General features: G+C 37.9%; 1 protein-coding gene across 4 annotated transcripts in view; it reads left to right on the top strand.

The window, feature by feature from the left end:
- The window catches only part of LOC137136392 (EGF-like repeat and discoidin I-like domain-containing protein 3), a 101,844-nt gene that overhangs the window by 50,361 nt on the left and 31,292 nt on the right, over nucleotides 1-20,191 (top strand). For all 4 annotated transcript variants that reach the window (XM_067521706.1, XM_067521705.1, XM_067521704.1 and 1 more), the window contains 2 exons: nucleotides 6,073-6,186; nucleotides 16,540-16,721. In XM_067521706.1, the coding sequence (XP_067377807.1) occupies nucleotides 6,073-6,186; nucleotides 16,540-16,721 (296 nt within the window). The remainder of the gene's footprint in view (nucleotides 1-6,072; nucleotides 6,187-16,539; nucleotides 16,722-20,191) is intronic.

Raw genomic sequence — 20,191 nt, 5'->3', positions numbered from 1 at the left:
TATGAACCACAGGAGGCTTTCTAGCTGTATTGTGTACCTCTTACAGAATCCATAAGCACGGACATCTCTTGGCTGACACTTCTTGGAGCAGGCAAACAAGTTAGAAGTGTAAAGTAACTTTGGATTATTAGCTCTAGCAGTTTGAACGTGTATAAATGAAGCCACAATCACCAGTCATTTTGCATGTTAGAATATTAATTACTACTACTAACATCATACTGTCCATTCATTTTTGTCCACAAGTATTTTTTCTGTTCACAAGTTTTTAGACCAAGTCTGGTTAGTAAGTCTCACCTGGGCAGCTTGGAAGTTGGTGTTTTCTTATTTTTCAAACAAAATACAAAGGAAAAAAATGCCCAGTGACTTACTTTATTGCCCACAGTGGTTGTTTGTACTGTACCTGCTCTCATACAGTATGAGCCAATAAACCATTTGTGAAGCTAGCGCCACCGTGTCGGAACACAGGGGCCCTTTTTGGCATCACACAAAGAAATTACAGATATAACTTCTTACAATGGAGTCAAAGTGGTAGTCAGTTTTATATGAGATTGAAACTGTTCAGACACAATAATTTGGTGAGGCACAAAAACATCAGTGGTAGGTTAGGTTATGGTTAGGCAATAAATAATTGTCATGTCACTGATGAATCCTCCATGCAGACAAAGGTTAGTTATGGAGTTCCACAAGGCTCTGTGTTGGGACCATTACTTTTTACTTTACATAAGTCTGTATTAGGCAACATTATTTGAAATCATTCCATAAATTCCCATTGCTTTGCTGATGATACCCAGCTATATCTATGGAACCACATGAGAAAAATCAATTATTCAAGCTTTAAGCATCACTAGAAGACATAAAAGCCTGTATGTCCCACAGTTTCCCACTTCTAAGCTCAGACAAAATTGAAGTCATAGTATTTGGCCTAACAATCTCAGAAATATGCTGTCCAACCATACCGTTATTCTAGATGGCATAACCCTGGCCTCCAATACTAGTGCAAGGAACCTTGGAGTTATTTTTGACCAAGATTTGTCCTTTACTTCACATATAAAACAAATCTCTAGAACAGCCTTCTTCAACCTACAGAAAATTGCCAAAATTAGGAGCATCCTCTCTCAAGTGATGCCAAAAAACTAGTCCATGCATGGAATTACCAAGAGATCATATTTCAACTTCACTAGCTTCTCTTCATTGGCTTTCCATTAAATCTAGAATAGAATTTAAAACGCTGGTTCTTACATATAAAGCTCCAAACGGTCAAGCTCCATCATCATCCCAATAGACCACTTCTATTTTGGAATGCAGGCCTACTTGTGGTTCCCAGAATTTCCAAAGATAGAATGGGAGGCAGAGCCTTTAGATGTCAAGCTCTTCTCCTGTGGAACCAGCTCCCAGGTCAGACACCCTTGTTACTTTTAAATCTAGGCTTAAAACCTTCCTCTTTGATAAAGCTTATACTTAGTTATAGTCATGCTGCTATAGGCTTAGACTAATGGGGGACCCCCCCCCTGCCTCGATGCACTGAGCTCCTTTCCTCCTCTTGTACGTCTCACCTCTCCTCTCACCCCACATTTATTTTTCACCACTGTATGACATTAACTTTGTGTGTTCTTTCCTCTGTAGTTGTCTTTTTCCTTCCCTTTCTCACTATCTCTGTCTTTTTCTGTAGGTGTCCCCAGTGTGCAGCTACTGGTCCTACCAACCTGCCCAATGTTTTTTTGTTGCTTTATGTTGCTCTTTTCTTTTCTCTTTCCACTTTCCACCCAACCGGTCAAGGTAGATGGCTGCCCACCCAGAGCCTGGTTCTGCTGGAGGTTTCTTCTGTTGAAGGGAGTTTTGCCTCTCAACTGTTGCCTAGGGCTTGTTCAAGGGGGATTTGTTGGGTTTTCTCTATACATCTTTATAGTCTTGACTTTATTCTGTAAAGTGCCTTGAGATGACTTTGATGTGAATTGGCACTATCGATTGCCAATTGATAATCTCTATCTCTTGGTGATTTTTACAAACAGCCTACTGTGTCCTATATTACAGGATGCCAGTCTCCAAAAATGATCAGTTCTATAACTTGATTAGCATCAGTTCTGTAAGCTATTATCCTATTAGCCTCTCCCCACCTGTTACTGCACAATTATCGCCACAAAGGTAGGCACATAAGGTTAACTTGGAATTTCAAAATTTTTTGTTTAATCTTTGTTCTACATTTATGTCGTCTATAACCTTCCTTTTTGTTAGATTGTGTACAACACATCTACTGTTGAATGAACTGGAACTGTAGCAGTTGCTGTGGAGGTCAGTGCAGCCCAGTGGGGCAGAGGTGAACGCTTCCCTTTGCAAGCCTTGCTCCTGCTCCCAGGACACACCATAGCCAATTTAGTGCTCACAGACAGTATTAGTTCCTGACACATAGCACTATTCATTGCTCTCGTTATTGCCCAACTGAGACACTTTTTAGGGAGCAGTAAAAGAGCAGAGTCAGGGAGCAAGATGATCCAGTGGACCAAAGAGAGTCTGACCAGGGACTTAAGAAATATATTTTGAGGTTGAGTGCCTTAGTTTTAGGATTGACTGAGTTGATTTGTAGAAAGTGACAAAAAAGCATGAACACCTTTGAAAATATCTAAATGTACTTATTTAGATAGCAGTTTAAAAAACAACAACATTAAACTGATATTTCTGGAGAAGGGTGTTGTCTGGCAGCTTGATTTTTTCCATATACTGTAGAAATCTTTACTTCAGAATGTCTCATTAAATTGTTAAACGACGACTGTACCATCATAAAAATGAAGACATCAGTTGCTGTAGTTGTTGGAAATGTTTAAGGCTTTAAAAAGATGTTTAAATATAAAACGGTATATTTAAACTATTATCAATTGCTTTAACTGCCTGGATGCATGCCTGTAACTGCGCAAACAGTTTATTTGTCTGACCACTGAACCAGCACACCTTCCTCTATTTTTATCTGCTTAGCTTTTCTATCTTCTGTCCTCTCCATGCTTCTCTTTACCCCTCTTCACTAATTTTTACCAGGTGGATTAGCTGCAGTCCTTAGCGTAATCCCCTTTCTCTTACATGATATACTAGCAATACAGCACTTTAAGTGTCACTTTTCCAATGCTGATCTCCCAGAGGCTGATGGCCTCTCATAAAAGGGAGGCAAATCATAAGATGGTCTACTATGTTTTGCTGTCGCAGTGTATCGCTCCAGTCTATTTGAGTGGCTTGCCCACTTGGCTCACCTCTGTATTTGAACCCACTGTATGAACATAAGTAGAGTAACACTGTTGTTAAGTATGTGGCTTGATAACAAGGGGTTAGTGATAGTAGTCCAAGCTAAGGATTGTTGATTTTATTTCCTCCTCCTGTGAAATTTAGGCACATGTTACTGTTTCCTTTACACTTATTATACTAAAGAATAAGCTGTATATTACACGTTTTTGGTATCATTTGCGAACATATTCATGTTCATGCCACTCCATTTATTCACAGTTTCAGTAAATGGATTCAGTAGAAGCTTTAAATTGATTATATTGCAGTGCTCAGAAGTATAAAGGCACATTTCCCCATGTGTGTTGCACTGAGGCAGTTAGTAAAGACTAAATATTCCCAGTGCAAATTTCTCTGCTCTGAAATACATTCGTTTGTCATGTAGGCATGTGGTACCATTTATTATTAACTGCATTGTTGTTGTCACACTTGCTAACAATTAATGTCTCTTAAGGATTACATGCATTAAATTTAACAGAAAGGCTGAATGTTTGAATGAAGATTGGCCATTGTGGTTTTTAATAGGACAAGTTCTTAACAGGATCGTAAGGACCCTCAAACTGGAATTAATTAAAGCATAATTCCCCTTGATTTCAGTAACCTCCCATAATCAAGATGTTTCCTTCTTCCTGACAAGTGCTTGTTTGTTCATCTCTGTACTAATAATGGGTTGTCAGTAGGAGGCTAGTTTCTGGTATTAGTCATGATGGCTATGTTTGGAATTTGTAATTATCTCACATTGTCCTGTAATAACTCATTAAAACACACTTGCAGCCAATCCTGAAGCATAAGAGAAACAGCATAGGTAAACATGTGGAAACTAGTTTTAAGCATGATTTTCAGTCCATTAACGACTCATTACTGTATAGGCTGCATGTGATCTCTACGAAGCAGTTAGAAGACTGCAATTCATCCACTACCCCATTAATGACAAACCGGAATCTTTGAGTGATTCTCCTGCTTAAAGGCACCGATCAGGCAGGATTTAGAACATAACAGCTGACCTTGAACATTTTTCATCCAGATTTATGAAATAACATACATCAGATAAATCAGATTTGCTTTATGTTCATTTTTTCCTTTGTATTCGTGATTATGCCAATAATTTAGTAAGATTGGTTTTCCTAATTAAACTAATGCAGCACATGTCCCCAGTCGACTCATACAGGTTGAGTCTTTGTGATACAAACCATCTAGACTCAGCTACAAGGTCCCAGCAGACTGTAGACAACATTTCATCTCTAACCCTGATGTAATTTAGAGAGAAGTGGAATGTGCACACAGTGTGAACTGGGGCTTTAATGGCTTTGTATTAAATGGTTTTGAAAATGTCTTGGGGAACAGACGCTAAAAAACAGCTAAACATTGACGTCCACAAACAAATAGACAATTACAAACCAAGTGTGCAATGGCAAAATGCAAATGTAAGACTACACCCTAATAAAAAAAGTTGTATCTACAAATATTCACAGCTTGACAGGGAAAATAATTGGGTGAATATATTGTACTTCACTCTGTTATAATTTTGGCAAACTTACAGTTTGTACAAACAAAACAATACATACAAAATTATATAATAATTTATAATAACTTTTATAAAATTGTTGAATTGTAGTGTCATTAATAGAGTGAATACAAACATTAGAATTTATTCAAACTACTAAACCCTAAAACCTTAATTTTTAAGTTAAACATAAATTTAACAAAAACAAAACATAAGTAATTTATGATGATATACTATAAGGATAGGTTTTGGCCCTTTAATATCTCATAAACACATTTATGGTCAACTGAATGTCCTCCTGCCCCACACATTGAAAACAGATATTCAAGGAGTCTCAGCCACAAACGAGAATATTTACTGACATTTGTTCTTGACATTCCTTCAGAAAAATGGCTAGAGTGGGCCCCAAATGTTGCTAGTTACTGTTTTTGACAAAACATCACTAAGGGGCTCTGAAAAGTTATGTTTTATCCAACACTGTGCACACAGAAAAGACATATGACTGTAGTAGCTTCACTACCTAAACAGAGACTGACTGGTCTTTGCTTTATTATAAGACTAGATAATGAGCCAATTCCAGCCAAACAGCGAATATATTGTCACGTTCACACACATAAACATTTATTTAACTGAACTACAGCCTTTTACAGTTTACAGTATAATTGCGCAGTAGTAGTGTAGTGCTGTGAAAGTCTGCTCTTTTGAGAATAGACAACATACTATTCATCACGCACTCTCATCAGCCAGGATGCAAATATACATGTTGAGTCACATCAAATTTGTACCATTATTTCCACACAGTACATTTGAGTTATCACCTACTGTATTTCCCTCTACAGTAATGGTTGAGGCAAGACATTTGTAAATGGAAAAAAATGAAATAAATGTAAAGAAATCAAAAAACCTGGAATTAGTTTACATTATAGGAAGCAATATAAATGCTGTGACCATTGTCTAGTAACTGATGATCATATTTACTGTAGATTTGAGTAAATCATTGTATTAGTATTGTATAGTACTCACACTGAGAAGCAAACTAAGTAAATAATTTTTTCTACAAAGAAAGTACACAAGGTGAATCATTCTTAACATTTCAAATTCTGGGTCCATTAATCTCCTAAACTGAATGTGATTCATTAGTTTCAAGGTACCAGTGTCTTTGTGAGACAGAATCAAGTAACAAAGGGAAAATTCAATATATTCTCTATACCAATGAATTCTAATGAGGATGAGGTCTTTCTAATGGCCTATATGTCTGCTGCAAATAAATTAATGCACCTCTTTTTGTTTCTTGGCTTTTTCAGATATTAATGAATGTGAAAGGGATCCATGCAAGAATGGGGGCGTTTGCACAGATCTGATTGCCAACTATTCTTGCGAATGCCCGGGGGAGTACATGGGCAGGAACTGTCAATATAGTAAGTGCTTGTGTTTCTTTTTTAATGTTTGTCTTTTACCTTTTTTACAACTTCCTATTGATTTTTAACAGTTCACCTAATGCTGCAGGTAATTGCACAGCGGCCTGTATTAGCCGAGTAAATTGATTGTTCAAAGACAGTTTGCTACTAATTCCTATAAGGAACATCTCTGCTTTAGTGGATGGTACACCAACCTTTGATGAAATCTTTTCAGAGGTTATGAAGAGTTGAGAGTCTCAAAATCTCAAGTGTTCACGTTTCACAAATTTTTTGTTTTCTAAATTAAATTTATATCTTGACATCCATCCAGATCAGCTTAAAAGAATCTTTAATTCTATTTAACGAAACGTAATGGAGGGCAGCATGTCGGTGGAATGGTTGGCACTGCCGCCTCACCGTTTAAGGTGTGTAAGTTTCCTCCTGGAATTCCAGTTTCCTCCCATAGTTCAAAGACATGTATGTTAGGTTGGTTGGTGTCTAAATTGCTCGCAGGTGTGAATGTGATTGTGAATGGTTATCTGTTTGTGTATGTCTCTCTGGGGGGCCCTGATATACACTGGGGACCTGTCCAGGGTGTACCCCGCCTCTCGCCCCATATTAGCTGGGGTAGGCTCCATCCCCCATGTGGCCCTGAACGGGATAAGTGGTTACAGATAATGTATGGATAGATGAATGAAAAAATGGAGGATTAGATGTACTGTAAGCTACACAAGATATGCAGAAGTATGCACAGCTCATTTATTTGTATTTCATTTAACATCATAAAAAAATCAAATCATCTCTTTCTATTGTTTTTATAAGAAACATGAATAACAATAATGAACTCTGCACTTTCAGAAACAAAGAAAACTTTAAAGAACGTTAATACAATCCTTTCATTGCTGAGAAGATACAAACACTTTGTTCTTGCAAGCTTTCCTTTCATTTTATTAATTCATTTTATTGCCCAGTGGCTGTATTGAAAGAAAGAGAGAAGTTCTGTTTTATAGCAAGTAGTTTCCTTTTTGCAAGATGCCAAAGTGCTCAGAGGGACTTCATGTGTTTATTATGCTATTGTGAGAATTTTGTCTTCTCATTTTAGTAACATGCTAGGATAAAAGCATCAGTGGTCTTGGAGCCCCCGGCCACGCCCACACTATTACTCACAAATTAATTCATCACATTGTTTACCTTAGATGCAGCAAAGTTGTTCTGCAACACACTCAACTCATTAGAGTCAGGAGTTTTGAACAAGTCTGTATTTGTGAATAGATAGGAGTGAAGAGGCAGAGCCTTACTTATTACCTTTATGAAGTGAGTGGAAAACTGAAGGATAGGAGAGGGGAGTAACAAAAGATGAACATATGCTAAGCTGGATTACTTGTTTATTTCCACCACCCCCGCCCAATTACATTTACCGTTTGCACAGTATATTATACAAAAATGGATTCATTCTATTATTTACAAAGTTTGTAAAAGTTACAAATTCTTATTATATGTTTTTTAGGGTCTCAAACACATTTTATTTGACATGAAACGATAACCATGAGATGAAAGTGCTGACCTTGGCCTTTAATTTTATAGTTTTTACAGCTACAGCAGATGAAAGGTGTAGAAACTCAATTTTTATACATATGCCCCAAGGGTATATGGGACCATAAGTCCAACAGAGCTCAAATAATTTATAAATGTAAACAACCCCAAACACCCCTGCAGCTAAAAACCAAAGCTATAACAATTTTTTTTTCCTTTTTGAAATCAATTGTTCTGGAATAAGGCCAAACATATCACAAACCTGTCAAAGAGAAGTTTTTTGTTTTTTTTTTAAATAATATGAATAATAACAAATAGGTTTTACATTGTACTGTAAATGACTATCACCGTCCATTAGAGGCTTTAGATACTAAGCCACTTGTGCTGTCGAGGCTGCTGAATTCAGGGCAAAATAGCTTTTCAAATTTTGTTACCACCCTGTGATAAATCTGTAGTAATAAAATACTGTGGATGAAAACTTTCTTTGATCTTGCAGTTACAATTAGACATTTAGCAGAAGCTTTTATCCAAAGCAGCTTACAAGTGAGTAGAAGACACTAGGGACAACATTAGGGATCAGTGTCTCACCCACCTAATGTAGCAAGGAGGACCAGGAGTTAAACCACTGACCCTGGGGTTTGTGGACAATGGCTCAATGGACTGAGCTACAGGTGCAATTAAATCTTTATGTTGTTGTTTTAATTAAAAAAACTAATAGGTTTGGAGCTCCGTATTGGACAGCTTTAGAGGGAAAAATATCTAGGGTTAATTGTCAAAACACACATGGCCTGTGTACTTGAATAGAAATCTGATTCCATGATATGCATTTCCTGCCAAGTTATCTCATTTAACATGGATGGAATTCAGACATAGTTGCGTCTCAGTTTTGACTATTGTGTGTGGCTGTATGCTTCATCTCTATTGTCCCCCAGCTATTTGTCACAGCATGCAGCAGTCAAAATTCAGCTAAATAATCCTTTGACTTCTGTGCACGTGCAAGGCCGCAAATTGGTGCGTTTCCATGTGCACTTTTCTCAGAGCAGCAAGATGCTGCTGTAGCACAGAACAACCTATTGGATATAATGGGTTTCGGAGGGCAGTGGTGCCATTGTCATGTTGTGTCTAAAAGCCCAATTAGTCTCTCTTAGGAAGAATTAGTAGCACTAATGTTGAAAAAACTAAAGGGTTGCTCCAGCAGTTTGGGTATGCAATTTTCATACATTTAGGGGACATGTGAGTTGACACAGTTGGCAGTTTATTTATTTTTATACCCACATGTTTTGCTGCAATTCTTTTGGCGAGTAAACTAATTCTGAGTAAAAAAAAAGTGGAAGGCCCCTTCAAATTAAAAACATTTTATACACCTTCTATATTGTAATTAATTATGTACTTTTTTTAGTCGTAGGCAATGCCAGGTCTTCAGTGAGCATAGTGTTCATAGGAAAAAGGCAGAATGCCTGGAATGCACTTCTATACAAGGACTCATCATCTTCTCTGAGTTGTGCCTTCAGCCCACGTTGTGTGTGTGGGCAAGTCCCACACACTGACTGGTGCAGGTTAAGCAGTTCTGGCTGTACCAGAAATCAGGATGAAATATTAATCGAATCTATTGGGATTGTGGGATTGACCTATGTCTTTGTGTTCAATGATTATCCTGTCATAAGGAAATTATTTTCGTTCCAGTATCAACTTTCATAAACCAATGGAAAGTGAAAAGTATCCAATCTATAGCTTACCGACATGAATCCACAAGGAGGTGTAACATATAGTAGAATAACACTTAGCAAAAGCTTCCTCACCCTTTCTCTTGGAAGATGTTTGATTAATGTAGGTTAAATGGTCACAGAAAGGTCCATTACTGAAGAAAGCAGGTAACTGATCACAAGCATTGTAAGGGTAAGATGATTATAGAAATATCTGCTTTGATTGGAAGCAAGAGATATTTCAGAATTTCATGGAAAATATCAGCTCATTTTGAATTTGATGGCAGCAACTCAAAAAGTTAAGAGGGGCAGCAACAGGCTAAAAAATGAATTGCCCCAAATCAAAAACAAATGGAGGAGCTTTTGACAACTAATCTGCTTAATTGGCAACAGGTCAGTAATATAACTTAGTATAAAAGGACCATTTCATAGCTACAGAATGTCTCAAATGTAAAGAAGGGCAGAGGTTCAGCAATTTGCGACAAACTGCACCAAAAAATTGTGGAACAATTTCAGAAAACATTTCCTCAACGTAAATTTGTGCAGACTTTGAAGATCCCACCATCTACAGTATATAACATCATCAAAATATTTGGAGAATCAGGAAGAATCTCTGTGCGCAAGGAATAAGGCCAAAGGTCAAAACTGGATACGTGTGATCTTTATGACTTCAGGCAGCACTGCATTAAAAACATGCCTTATTCTCTACTGGACATCACTGCATGGGCTAACGAACACTTCCAGAAATCACTGTCTGTTAACACAGTTCAATCTAAAAAAGTAAGTTAAAGCTGTATCATGGAAAGAAGAAGTCATACGTGAACACAATCCAGAAACACCACCGTGTTGTCTGCGCCAATGTTCATTTAAAATGGTCTGAGGCAAAATGGAAAACTGTTCTCTGGTCAGATCAATCAAAATTTTTTATTGTTTTTGGAAACCATGGATGTTGTGTGCTGCGGACTAAAGAGGTATGGGACCAACCATGTTGTTATCAGTGGACAGTTAAAAAACCTGCATCTCTGATGGTATGGGGGGGCATTCGTGCCTATGGCGTGGGCAGCTTACACATCTGGAAAGGCTCCATCAATGCTGAAAAGTACATAGAGGTTTTACAGCAACATATGCTCCCATCCAGACAACTTCTCTTTCAGGGAAGTCCTTGCATATTTCAGCAAGACAATGCTAAACCACATGCTGCATCCATCACAACAGCAGGGCTTCACAGGAGATGAGTCCACATTTTATATAGGAGAGTTGAGACAATGTGCACTTTACTTTGTTTTTTTGTTTTTTCTTTCAAAGCCTGTCCCCATACAAGAAAAGTGAGAATTATATATGGTCTTGTATCTTTGTTTATTTGATCACATCATTTTAAATCATATGCGTCATTTCCAAGTAAAAACTGGTTTTACTGTATATCTCGATATTATGACCTCGAAATCACCTAATAAATCTGAATTTAACTCTTTGAATAACAATCTTACCAGTATGAAGGCTCTAGTAATCCCTGCAACAAGTCTGCATTAAAAGATTCTTGTTTATGTTAATTAATGGTTTTTATTGGAACATGTTTCAAACATGCATGTAAAAAGAGGGACATCACAACCAATACATACAGGGGAAACACTGCCAGGTGTTTTTTTCATTAGAAAAAAACGTTACGTTTGGCTCCTCCAAACGTAACAAAAATGCCAGGGCCAATAGTTTTGTTTTTGCTAAACACAGAAGACATTTGGTTTTAAGATCAAAATATAGATATCAATTGAAAGTTCCGAATTTCAGCTTTCATTTGATGGCATTTACAGTAGAACTCAGTAGAACCATAGCACATTTTGTAAGATTCAAACTTAAAGTGAACAAACATTTTGGAAAATGCGAATGACAATAAATAGTTCTACTACACTTAGTTGCAGCTATACCCATGATCGTATTACCTTTTTTATTAGATGACCCGAAAGTTTATCTCTTCAAAAGTATTGGGACAGATAGTTTTACAGTAAATGCTAGATGAATAGAGCTTTTTTAAAAAAAAAAAAACAAAACTGCATCATGGGGGTGCTCCCTTTAATCTCCCTTCAGTTTTTTTCTTAGCAGCTAAAATGCATTTTTATTCGGGCTGTCGATTGACTTGGCCAGTTTAAAATGTGCCACTCTGGTGAAGTCCTTTGTTCACTTGGCTGTAGGTTTCAGATCATTGTCCAAGTTAGTTTTAAGGCATTTTTTTCTGTAAATTATTACCTCAGTATTTGTCCTGTTGCTATCATCATGAGTTATACTATCAGTAGGGAGCCATGCAAGCCCAATATGGTTTTGATAATACCCTTTCACCCTTCAAATGTTTTCAATACTTTGGGAGATATTCATGTTGATTTCATAAGTCTATTAAACTTTGTTTCAGATCTTGTGTGTTCCTCATTACAACAGTGGTTTATTTCTTTTTTTGGACATTCCAAGTTGTTGTATTGGTTATATCCAATGTTTGTGCAATGCTTTTTATTGTTTGTTTTTTTCCTCTTGTCATTTTGATCCTGAGAAAAGTGTTTTTCCCATAGTCAGCTCTTTACAATTGATGTTAATATATCCTTTTTAACAACAAACTAAAACTAAGGGAAAACCAACTAAAACTAAGACTAAAACAACATGACACTCCTGGGTAACAAGAAACACCTGTCAGTAGCATTTGCCAAAGTTTTTGCTTAAATAACATTTGGTTCATCTGAAACCATGATGCTATGATCTTCATTGTTTACCATATCAAGGTTTACATTTTCAAAGGTTTAAATGCCATCAAATGAAAGCTGAGTTTCTCAAATTTTTTTTCAATATCCTTCTTTCAATGCATGTCTTCAGTGTACTACAAAAACAAACCAATCGACCCTGCCAGTGCAATACTTTTCAAGGGTTCTGTATATTAGCACATTTAAACACCCAGGTTCTGCACTGTATCTGTATTAAATATTTTCCCGATCCTGCCTTTTCACTACATGCTCATTAGTATTGGTGTGCTGGCATTAATTTCAGTATGGATCTAATTTGTTTTGGCTGTAGGTAGGGCTTGTGGGAGACGGTTTCAGCTGTCACATCATGGTAGTGGTAGTGTTAGTGATGTGTGTTGTCACACAGCTGATTTATGCTCAGGGGCCAATAGGCCAAGGCCCGGGGGCTCACTGCCTCTGCAGCTTTGATGGACGAGTGGCAGGCAGCTCATTAAGAGTGGCCCATCATCGCCACAAGGTGAGAAGGACCACATCTGTCCTGCCAAACGTACACATAGAATATCTTACCAAAGAACTGCCCAACAGGTGCATCTGGACATATGATTTTGAGTGGCAGTAAATTTGTACCTTAGTCCTAATATCAGGTCGTAACAAGGAAAAAAATACATTTGTCCCTGTTCGAGAATAGCCCCTGTAACTCTGTATCCATAAATTGAAGGACGATATTGGTTCACGCTGTCCACAATCTTTACATTTGGTTTTGAGAAATCTGCCTTAACTCAACTAAGGCTCTTCAGATATGCATTTGATTTAATCCAAATTAAAGTATCTCAGCAACTACTGTATTTCATGGAAAAACATGACATTTTGTCCATGCCTTCATGGTTCCCAACCAACAAATCCAAACAACTTCTGGTTCCCTGACCTGTAGAGAACAACCTCTGTAGATGTCCTGATTGCATTTGTAAGTTGTTTTTAGTGCTAGGGAACTAAATGTTTAAGGCCATTAGGCATTATTTGGTTAAAGGATAACTTGGTTATTTTTCAAAATGAATTGTACTCCGCACAATCACCTTATAGACACTAAAGCCAAAACTGAATTGTCTCTACTCACATTTTGTTAATTGTAAGCCTGCAGCGTTTGCTCATTTGTTTATGGTATAGACCCCAGCCAGTTAAACTACTCATATCATGTTTTTATATTAAACCACTGGGTGGTATCGTGACTGACCACTTTATATTCTGATCAATTGCTTGTATGTCTGTGTCCAATTGTGTGGACTTTTGCTTTTTTTTTAAGCAGTGAAAATCGATAAAATATACATATATTGATTATCACTGATTTCTAAGGATTATGACTATAAAGCTAAAATGCAAATGTGGCTGGTATTGAGCAATTTCCCTGTGCGTCCATTACACTTTTTAAAAAGAGCAACTCTCATGTTCTCGCTTTCCAAGCCGTTGGCTTAAATGTATTTGCCTTGTTTTAAGGTAAAAGCTGTATATCCTCAGCAAGACTTTTTTTTAAGATGACTGAGTTAAGTTATCTATCAAATATTGGAAATTCAGAAGCTTCTCCATTTGGCTTCAGCAGTAGTAGCATCCACCCACACCGTCCTCTCATCAGTCAGGAGCGGTGAGTCACACACAAGGAAAAACTAGTCAAGCGAGAGTGATTTACCATACTGGAATATATAAACACATCTCTCTCAGTACACACGCACACACAAAGACATACTCTTTGCTCTTTGCCAGCCTCAAGTCTGTCCCCCCGGACTGTCCTCAGACATTACTCATTGTCTCCCTAGCTCCGTGTTGCCTGGAATCTCACTGTCTTTACAGCTGGATAAATCATGCTAGGCTTTTCTTTTATGTCCCACTCTTCTCTGACTTCTGGCTTTCTTATGTGGTGAAAGTATTCTCTCAGTTCTCAGTGCTGCCAGTTTGTTTTCTGCCGGTATGCATGTGCCTTGTCTTTCTGAGTGTCACTGCTGATTTTGAAATGCTAAGGTGTTTGCTTAAATAAGGGAGATGGCATCAAAGCCTTCTGGTGACCATAGCTCCAGGCTTCCCCTGAAGGCTAGTTTACATGGACACTTACACTTTAGCGGCATGAGGAAGCAGTGCCTCTGGCTGAACTCTTCTCTTGAAATGTCCACATTCATTTGGGATGCTTCCACTTCCTTCAGCTTTCCGTATTTCGGTTTTTAGCCACTTCTGCACAGCTGTTCAATCATCTGTGACCAGAGACATGCTCACAGGTGGAATCGAATGGGCTGATTACATTTTAATCTGATCCTCCACTGTTCTCAAAAACAAGTACAGTACAATACATTTGGTGTCCTATGTTTTATTGATCTAATCACTTTTAACCCTGTTGCCATTAGAAATAAACAACAGGAAAACGGTAGAAGGAATCGCACTCTGATTACAGCAGTTACACAATAAAAAGGGTTTGGGAAATAAATTCAGTTTTGCCAGACATGTGAGGTTTCTACTCAGCCTCATCACTTTAAACTCTGATGGAGAATTAATTGCCTCAAACTGTAATTTCAGGTAGTTTCCCTGTTTAAAACACTTCATTTCCTTTAAAGAGGATGTGAAAACATCCAGTGAACACCTAATAATGCTCTTCAGACTTGTCAAACAATTTAGCTAATGTTGGCTAGTGCTCACTAAAAAGTATCTTCAGCATATTTGGTGCTGGATTTTCAGGTTTTTGGGGTCAGACTATAGATAACAATAGGACTATAAATAAACTAAAGTACTGTCAAGCCACTTTTCCTTGTACCATGAAAATATAATACAGTAATTGAGAGGGTGGTACCTGTAGAATAGAGTATTATTTTGGAAATGTATTTTAAAGGAAAAAAAAGCTCTGCTGTAATTCTTGGTCACAAAGTTAACCAAAAATGTTCTATTAATTAAAACGTAAGCATCTGCCATGCTTCATTCTGCAACTTCAGTATGGCTGTGCCGCTTTTTATGCTTGAGAGAGTGTGGGCTCAAGGAAATGTAATGATGCAGGGTCTTTGCATCCAGACTGTTGAGCTGAAATATTTTTGTCACCTCTCCATAGCACATCTCAGGGAACTGCTTTCTAACTATTTCTAAAAGAATGAGTTGCATATTACAACTTTAAATTACCAAAAATGAAGAGGATTTATTTACAGCTGCGCTACTCTGTAACATAATTTATTCATACTGAAGGATTCTGACCTGGTGCAACATCTGACTCGTCATTGGCAATATGAAACAACAACCCAGCTGCAGTTAAAGTGTGTAGGTTTTTGGCAAACCTGAGTCTTCAGTAATGATGTCTGAGCTGCTTTATAATTATGGAGGCAAACTATATAATTTCCATCCATATCATATCTTGTCTGATGTGTTTTGATAGAGACCCTTATTTTTTGTGTGTTAGTAAGTGAGCAATTGGGAAAACGTCAATGGAACATTAGTGGTAACATCTTTAGACTAGGATTTTATACAGTGTAAGTGTATCTGTGGTATGTGCTATGTTGGTTTTGTGGAGGCTGCTTTTTCCATCCGTTTCAACATGAGGTTTCTTTTTGCAGTTGTTGGATTCCTTAATAGGGGAATGGAAGCACAGAGAAGTACTTGTTTTATTTTAACAGTAAATTCTCTATTGGATAAATATGCCAGAATTCCTTTCCACCACAGGTATGTCCATTAAAATGCTCTTGGTGTGGCTGGGCATCCTGATTGGAATAAGAAAGAAAACAGACTGCTTAAAGATTAGAGAAAAGGACATTTGTCTAAAGCTATGGCTGTTTAACTTGCCACTTTAATGCTGCAGCATGTAGGGTATTTAAAGCTGTTCCAAATGTTGACTTTGGGCATATTGAGATGTAATCGCAACTCCTTGGGAGGAAGCCAGAGGGCACTGTTACTGATGGAAGACATGAAGGAGCAATCTGTTAGGTCTTCAAATGTGGAAAGCATGAAGGACACATCCAGCTGACAGCTGTAATTCAAAAGCATTTTTTTATAATGAAAACATTAGGAATTTTTGGTTTGACAAATCAAAGCAACATTTATAGTAAGAGGGACCCAAACCAGGGTGAACAAATCTCTGTTGACAAAGTAAAAAAAAATAGTCTCCATAGGAGTTGGCAGCAAAGACATAGCAGAGAGTTAAAAACAAGTTGCAGTCCTAATGACTTTCACCAGTTGTAGTGTAAGTACAGAGGACCAATATTTTTTTGTCTCTGATACAGTGAAAAACAAGGATTTTAGCCTTTGTGTTGAGACTGTAAAGAGAAAAATAAAATGTGAACGACCGAGTCACTGACATTACAAATGCTGTCTGGTGGTATTTTAAAATATCCGTACATGTTTTATACACTAATTGTGCTACAATTACACAAATGTGCCTCTTTCTCCCTCTTTTCATACAGAATGCTCTGGACCACTGGGCATGGAGGGTGGTATAATCTCCAACCAACAGATAACAGCCTCTTCTACCCACCGTGCTCTCTTTGGCTTGCAGAAGTGGTACCCATACTTTGCGCGCCTCAACAAGAAGGGGCTGGTCAATGCTTGGACTGCGGCCGAAAATGACAGATGGCCATGGATCCAGGTAAAGAAACAGGAGGGCTGGCACGCAAAGCAGGGCCACAGCCACATACAAATGATTTAAGATACAGACCCACTCTTAATTATACAGTTGATACACTTTTTTGTGTTGGTATTTCTTGATTTGAAACATTTTGTTTGACTTACATTTTAAAGTCCCCTGCTACCTAATCTGACCTAGTTATAGTTGATGGTTTATAGAATATGTTGACTGTGAAAATACAACAGTTTAAACTTTGGAGGTAAATATATTTACTGTAAAACTGAAAGCTCACTTACTGGTAATAAAGAGACATAAAAAGCTGGGAGTACAGGTACAGGTATATTCAAGTGTGCAAAACAATATGAAAGAGCTTAAGTGTTTTCAGCTAGTGACTGGTCCGCCTCATTTTATGGTGATGATTTGCTAATACTAAACTTTGCCAGTTCATGTTTTGACATTTAGTTGTGGCATGGTGACTGTCATTGCTGTATTTTTTGTTCCTGAGGTTCCCTAGCAACAAAAACATTTCCACGGCATTGTAATCATTTCATGTGTTGACAGTTTCTCTTTATTGTGTCTTTTGAACATTGTGATTAACAAATTGCTGTGCTATCAGAACAAGATTTGATTTACAATTTTACACAACACATTAGTTATATTAACAGCAGTTTCTTAGTATTCTTAAAAAAGCACTGAATGTGCTGTAGTTTAACAATTTTTTTTTTTGCTTTTATAAAGTGCTTCTATGACCACCTAAGGCCCTTCATTTATAACAAAACTATGAATAAGAAAATTTTTTTGTCAGCGTCTAAGCAATATTACATACAACTCTCACCTTCATGCTGTGCCATTAGTCAGTGCTTATTGTCAGACAGATCGATGCGATAGATCGCCTGGTGCTTCTGATTTATTTCTGTACATCACATTTCAAATTTCTGTTCTCACTAAGCTTGTCCCACCTCGGCCCCGATGTCTAGGTAATCAATCTAAATAATAATTTCCTATGTGTAATCGTTCAAGATTACTATAACCTGTGTAGTATGTCTCATTACAGTAGATGCATTAGATTTAGGTGATACTGTGGAATCTTCTGCACTTGCCTTACCTTCAGTGATGTGGCTTCAGTATATGAACAGAGACCTATGTAGAGTTGATTTTCTGGATTTATATCAAGCAGCTAGTCATACATCAAGGCCCTGAGCTAAAGGTCTGACAACTGTCAGGTGATGTATAGCTATGTTATATAAATTTGCCTCTCATCTCCAGGTCTCTTTTTTAAGGCTTTGTTCAGTCCCACAGACTCTACAGCATTAGCAGAAAGACAAGATAAACAATGGCTTGTGGCTTGTCCCTTTAGGGGTTACCACAGAGCACACTGCCCTTCTTGCCGCAACCTTCCTTTTTTATCCGGGCATGCCACCGGCACCAAGGTGGCTCTTGGTGGCTGGGCAGGGCCACATCAGGTACGGTGGAATTTGAACCCACGCCCTTCTGGATATAAAACCACTGGGCCACCAGGCCCCTAGTAGAAAGACAAGATGATACAAAGTAATAGTAAGAAATGACTTAGCTAGTTAAACTATTAACTGTTATAAAATATATATATTTTGTATTTTTTCAACATTTCCCTCACCCTAAATGCGTGAAATGAATGAAGCGTGTTGTTATCACATATAGGATAGACAGACAGTGAACCATGAACAAAATATAATAGAAAAAACTACTGTACTCTGTGGAGCGTGGTGGAGAAAGTAAAACAGGGCAAAAATTGATTGGTAAAAAAGAGAAAAAAGATTAAGTAGAGTGAGAGTCAAAATAAAACAAAAAAAAAACCCAGCCAATGTGAGTGAGAGAAGAGGAGCCTGGCACATGGAGAGGGTGAGGAGAACGAAACATGAAACATTCAGCCAGTTTGTTTGACTTTAATGATGCCATGTGGGATGTTGCGCAGGATGCTGTAGGCATTGTGAGTTTCTACAGAGGGCCTGGATAATTGGGACTGACTATACAGGTCTACAGTCATGTCAGAGTTTGGGGATTATGCTAAGAAGACAGAGGTGCTTTTACAGCACAGAGTGATGTGGCATGACTTTGCATGTTTGTCACATGAAACAAGTTACATTAAGAGATGACAAGGACATCAGGATAGGAATCAGATGTGTTTGACAATTTTTAAGGATCTTTTTGGTGCAGTATGTATTTGTGAATGTCAGACAGCTTCAGCCCCCCCACACCTCAACAAATAAATCAAACATCAAACATTGAGCATTCTACTTTGAATAATACATCACAGAGCTGCAGACAAAACATGCAAACGATGTGTTTGTTTATGTGAAAATGTCGTGTGTGTGTGTGTGTGTGTGTGTGTGCGTGCAAGTTAGCTACTGTTCACACATCTATGTACTGTGAGCATATCAGTTTTCAGCCTCACCATGACTAGCTCACACATAAAATTGCATTTGAGCACTCAAGGGAAATATGCTGCTGGTCTGACCAATATCAACAAAATATAGCTCCAGCCGACTGTAGCAGAAGAATGACACAATTCAAATCACTTGTGAGGGCTAAGAGGGTCTATACATAATTTAATGCAACAGTTAATGACATAATGATGCAGCTCCCCATCAGTGTGCTCACTTTTGCTGGTATGTGCCAATATTTACAAATAAAAATAGCCTAGACTCTAATTCTTTGTCTGTCAGGGGAGAATAAATGGCCACCAGTGATGTTAGCGAATACATCACAGTGTAACCTATTTATTGAAACATTCTACAGTCTGTTAGTTTGTTGAAACAATCCTGATGATGTTTTCCCATTACCCCTTATATTACCATCACAGCATGATAGCAATAATAATAACATCAACAGTAATTGAATGCATACTTGGATACATGCACTACAGTACATAGTGTGATCTTTATTTTTATTTGTTTTTATATTTGGAGAAAAGTTTTTGAATCATGCTCTTAATAGAACTTATGCTTAGATAATACTGAGCTGGATTCTCCAGCCTAAAGTTACTGCAGCTCAGTGTTAAGCGGATGTCTCCTGTGAGTTTCTAAGATTGCCATGGTGGCCATCTATTCCCAGGCAGGCCTTCCTTAAATCAGTGACAGTGGTGGGTGGGCCTGTCTATTTCTGCTCCTACTGTCACGGTCATCACGATACCTTATATTTAAACACAGTTGTTAGTAAAAAAGATGGTCGTTTGTCTAGGGGGTAGGTACCCATGATTTCGCAAATGTTCTTACCTTTAAGACTGGGCTCCAGCCCAGCTGTCTGCACAAGTAAGGTTGTGAGCCTACCTCCAACTTTCAGTCTGTCATTAAATGTAACTAGTCACTAGTGAGATGCTGGACCCCTGGCATCTGGCCTGAAGCTTGTTTGTTTCTGCACCGCGTTTTCTGTGTGGTCTGCGTCACTCCTCTCTCTTGCTGGTCCTGGCATTCCTGCTTTTTGCTCCGGGTCTTCTCCTGCATGTTTGTTTATTT

The sequence above is a fragment of the Channa argus genome, chromosome 11 (genome assembly GCF_033026475.1).
Source record: "Channa argus isolate prfri chromosome 11, Channa argus male v1.0, whole genome shotgun sequence".
NCBI classification, from domain to species: Eukaryota; Metazoa; Chordata; class Actinopteri; order Anabantiformes; family Channidae; genus Channa; species Channa argus.
The sequence above is the reverse complement of the archived record's forward strand: the minus strand, read 5'-3'. Positions and strand labels throughout refer to the sequence as shown.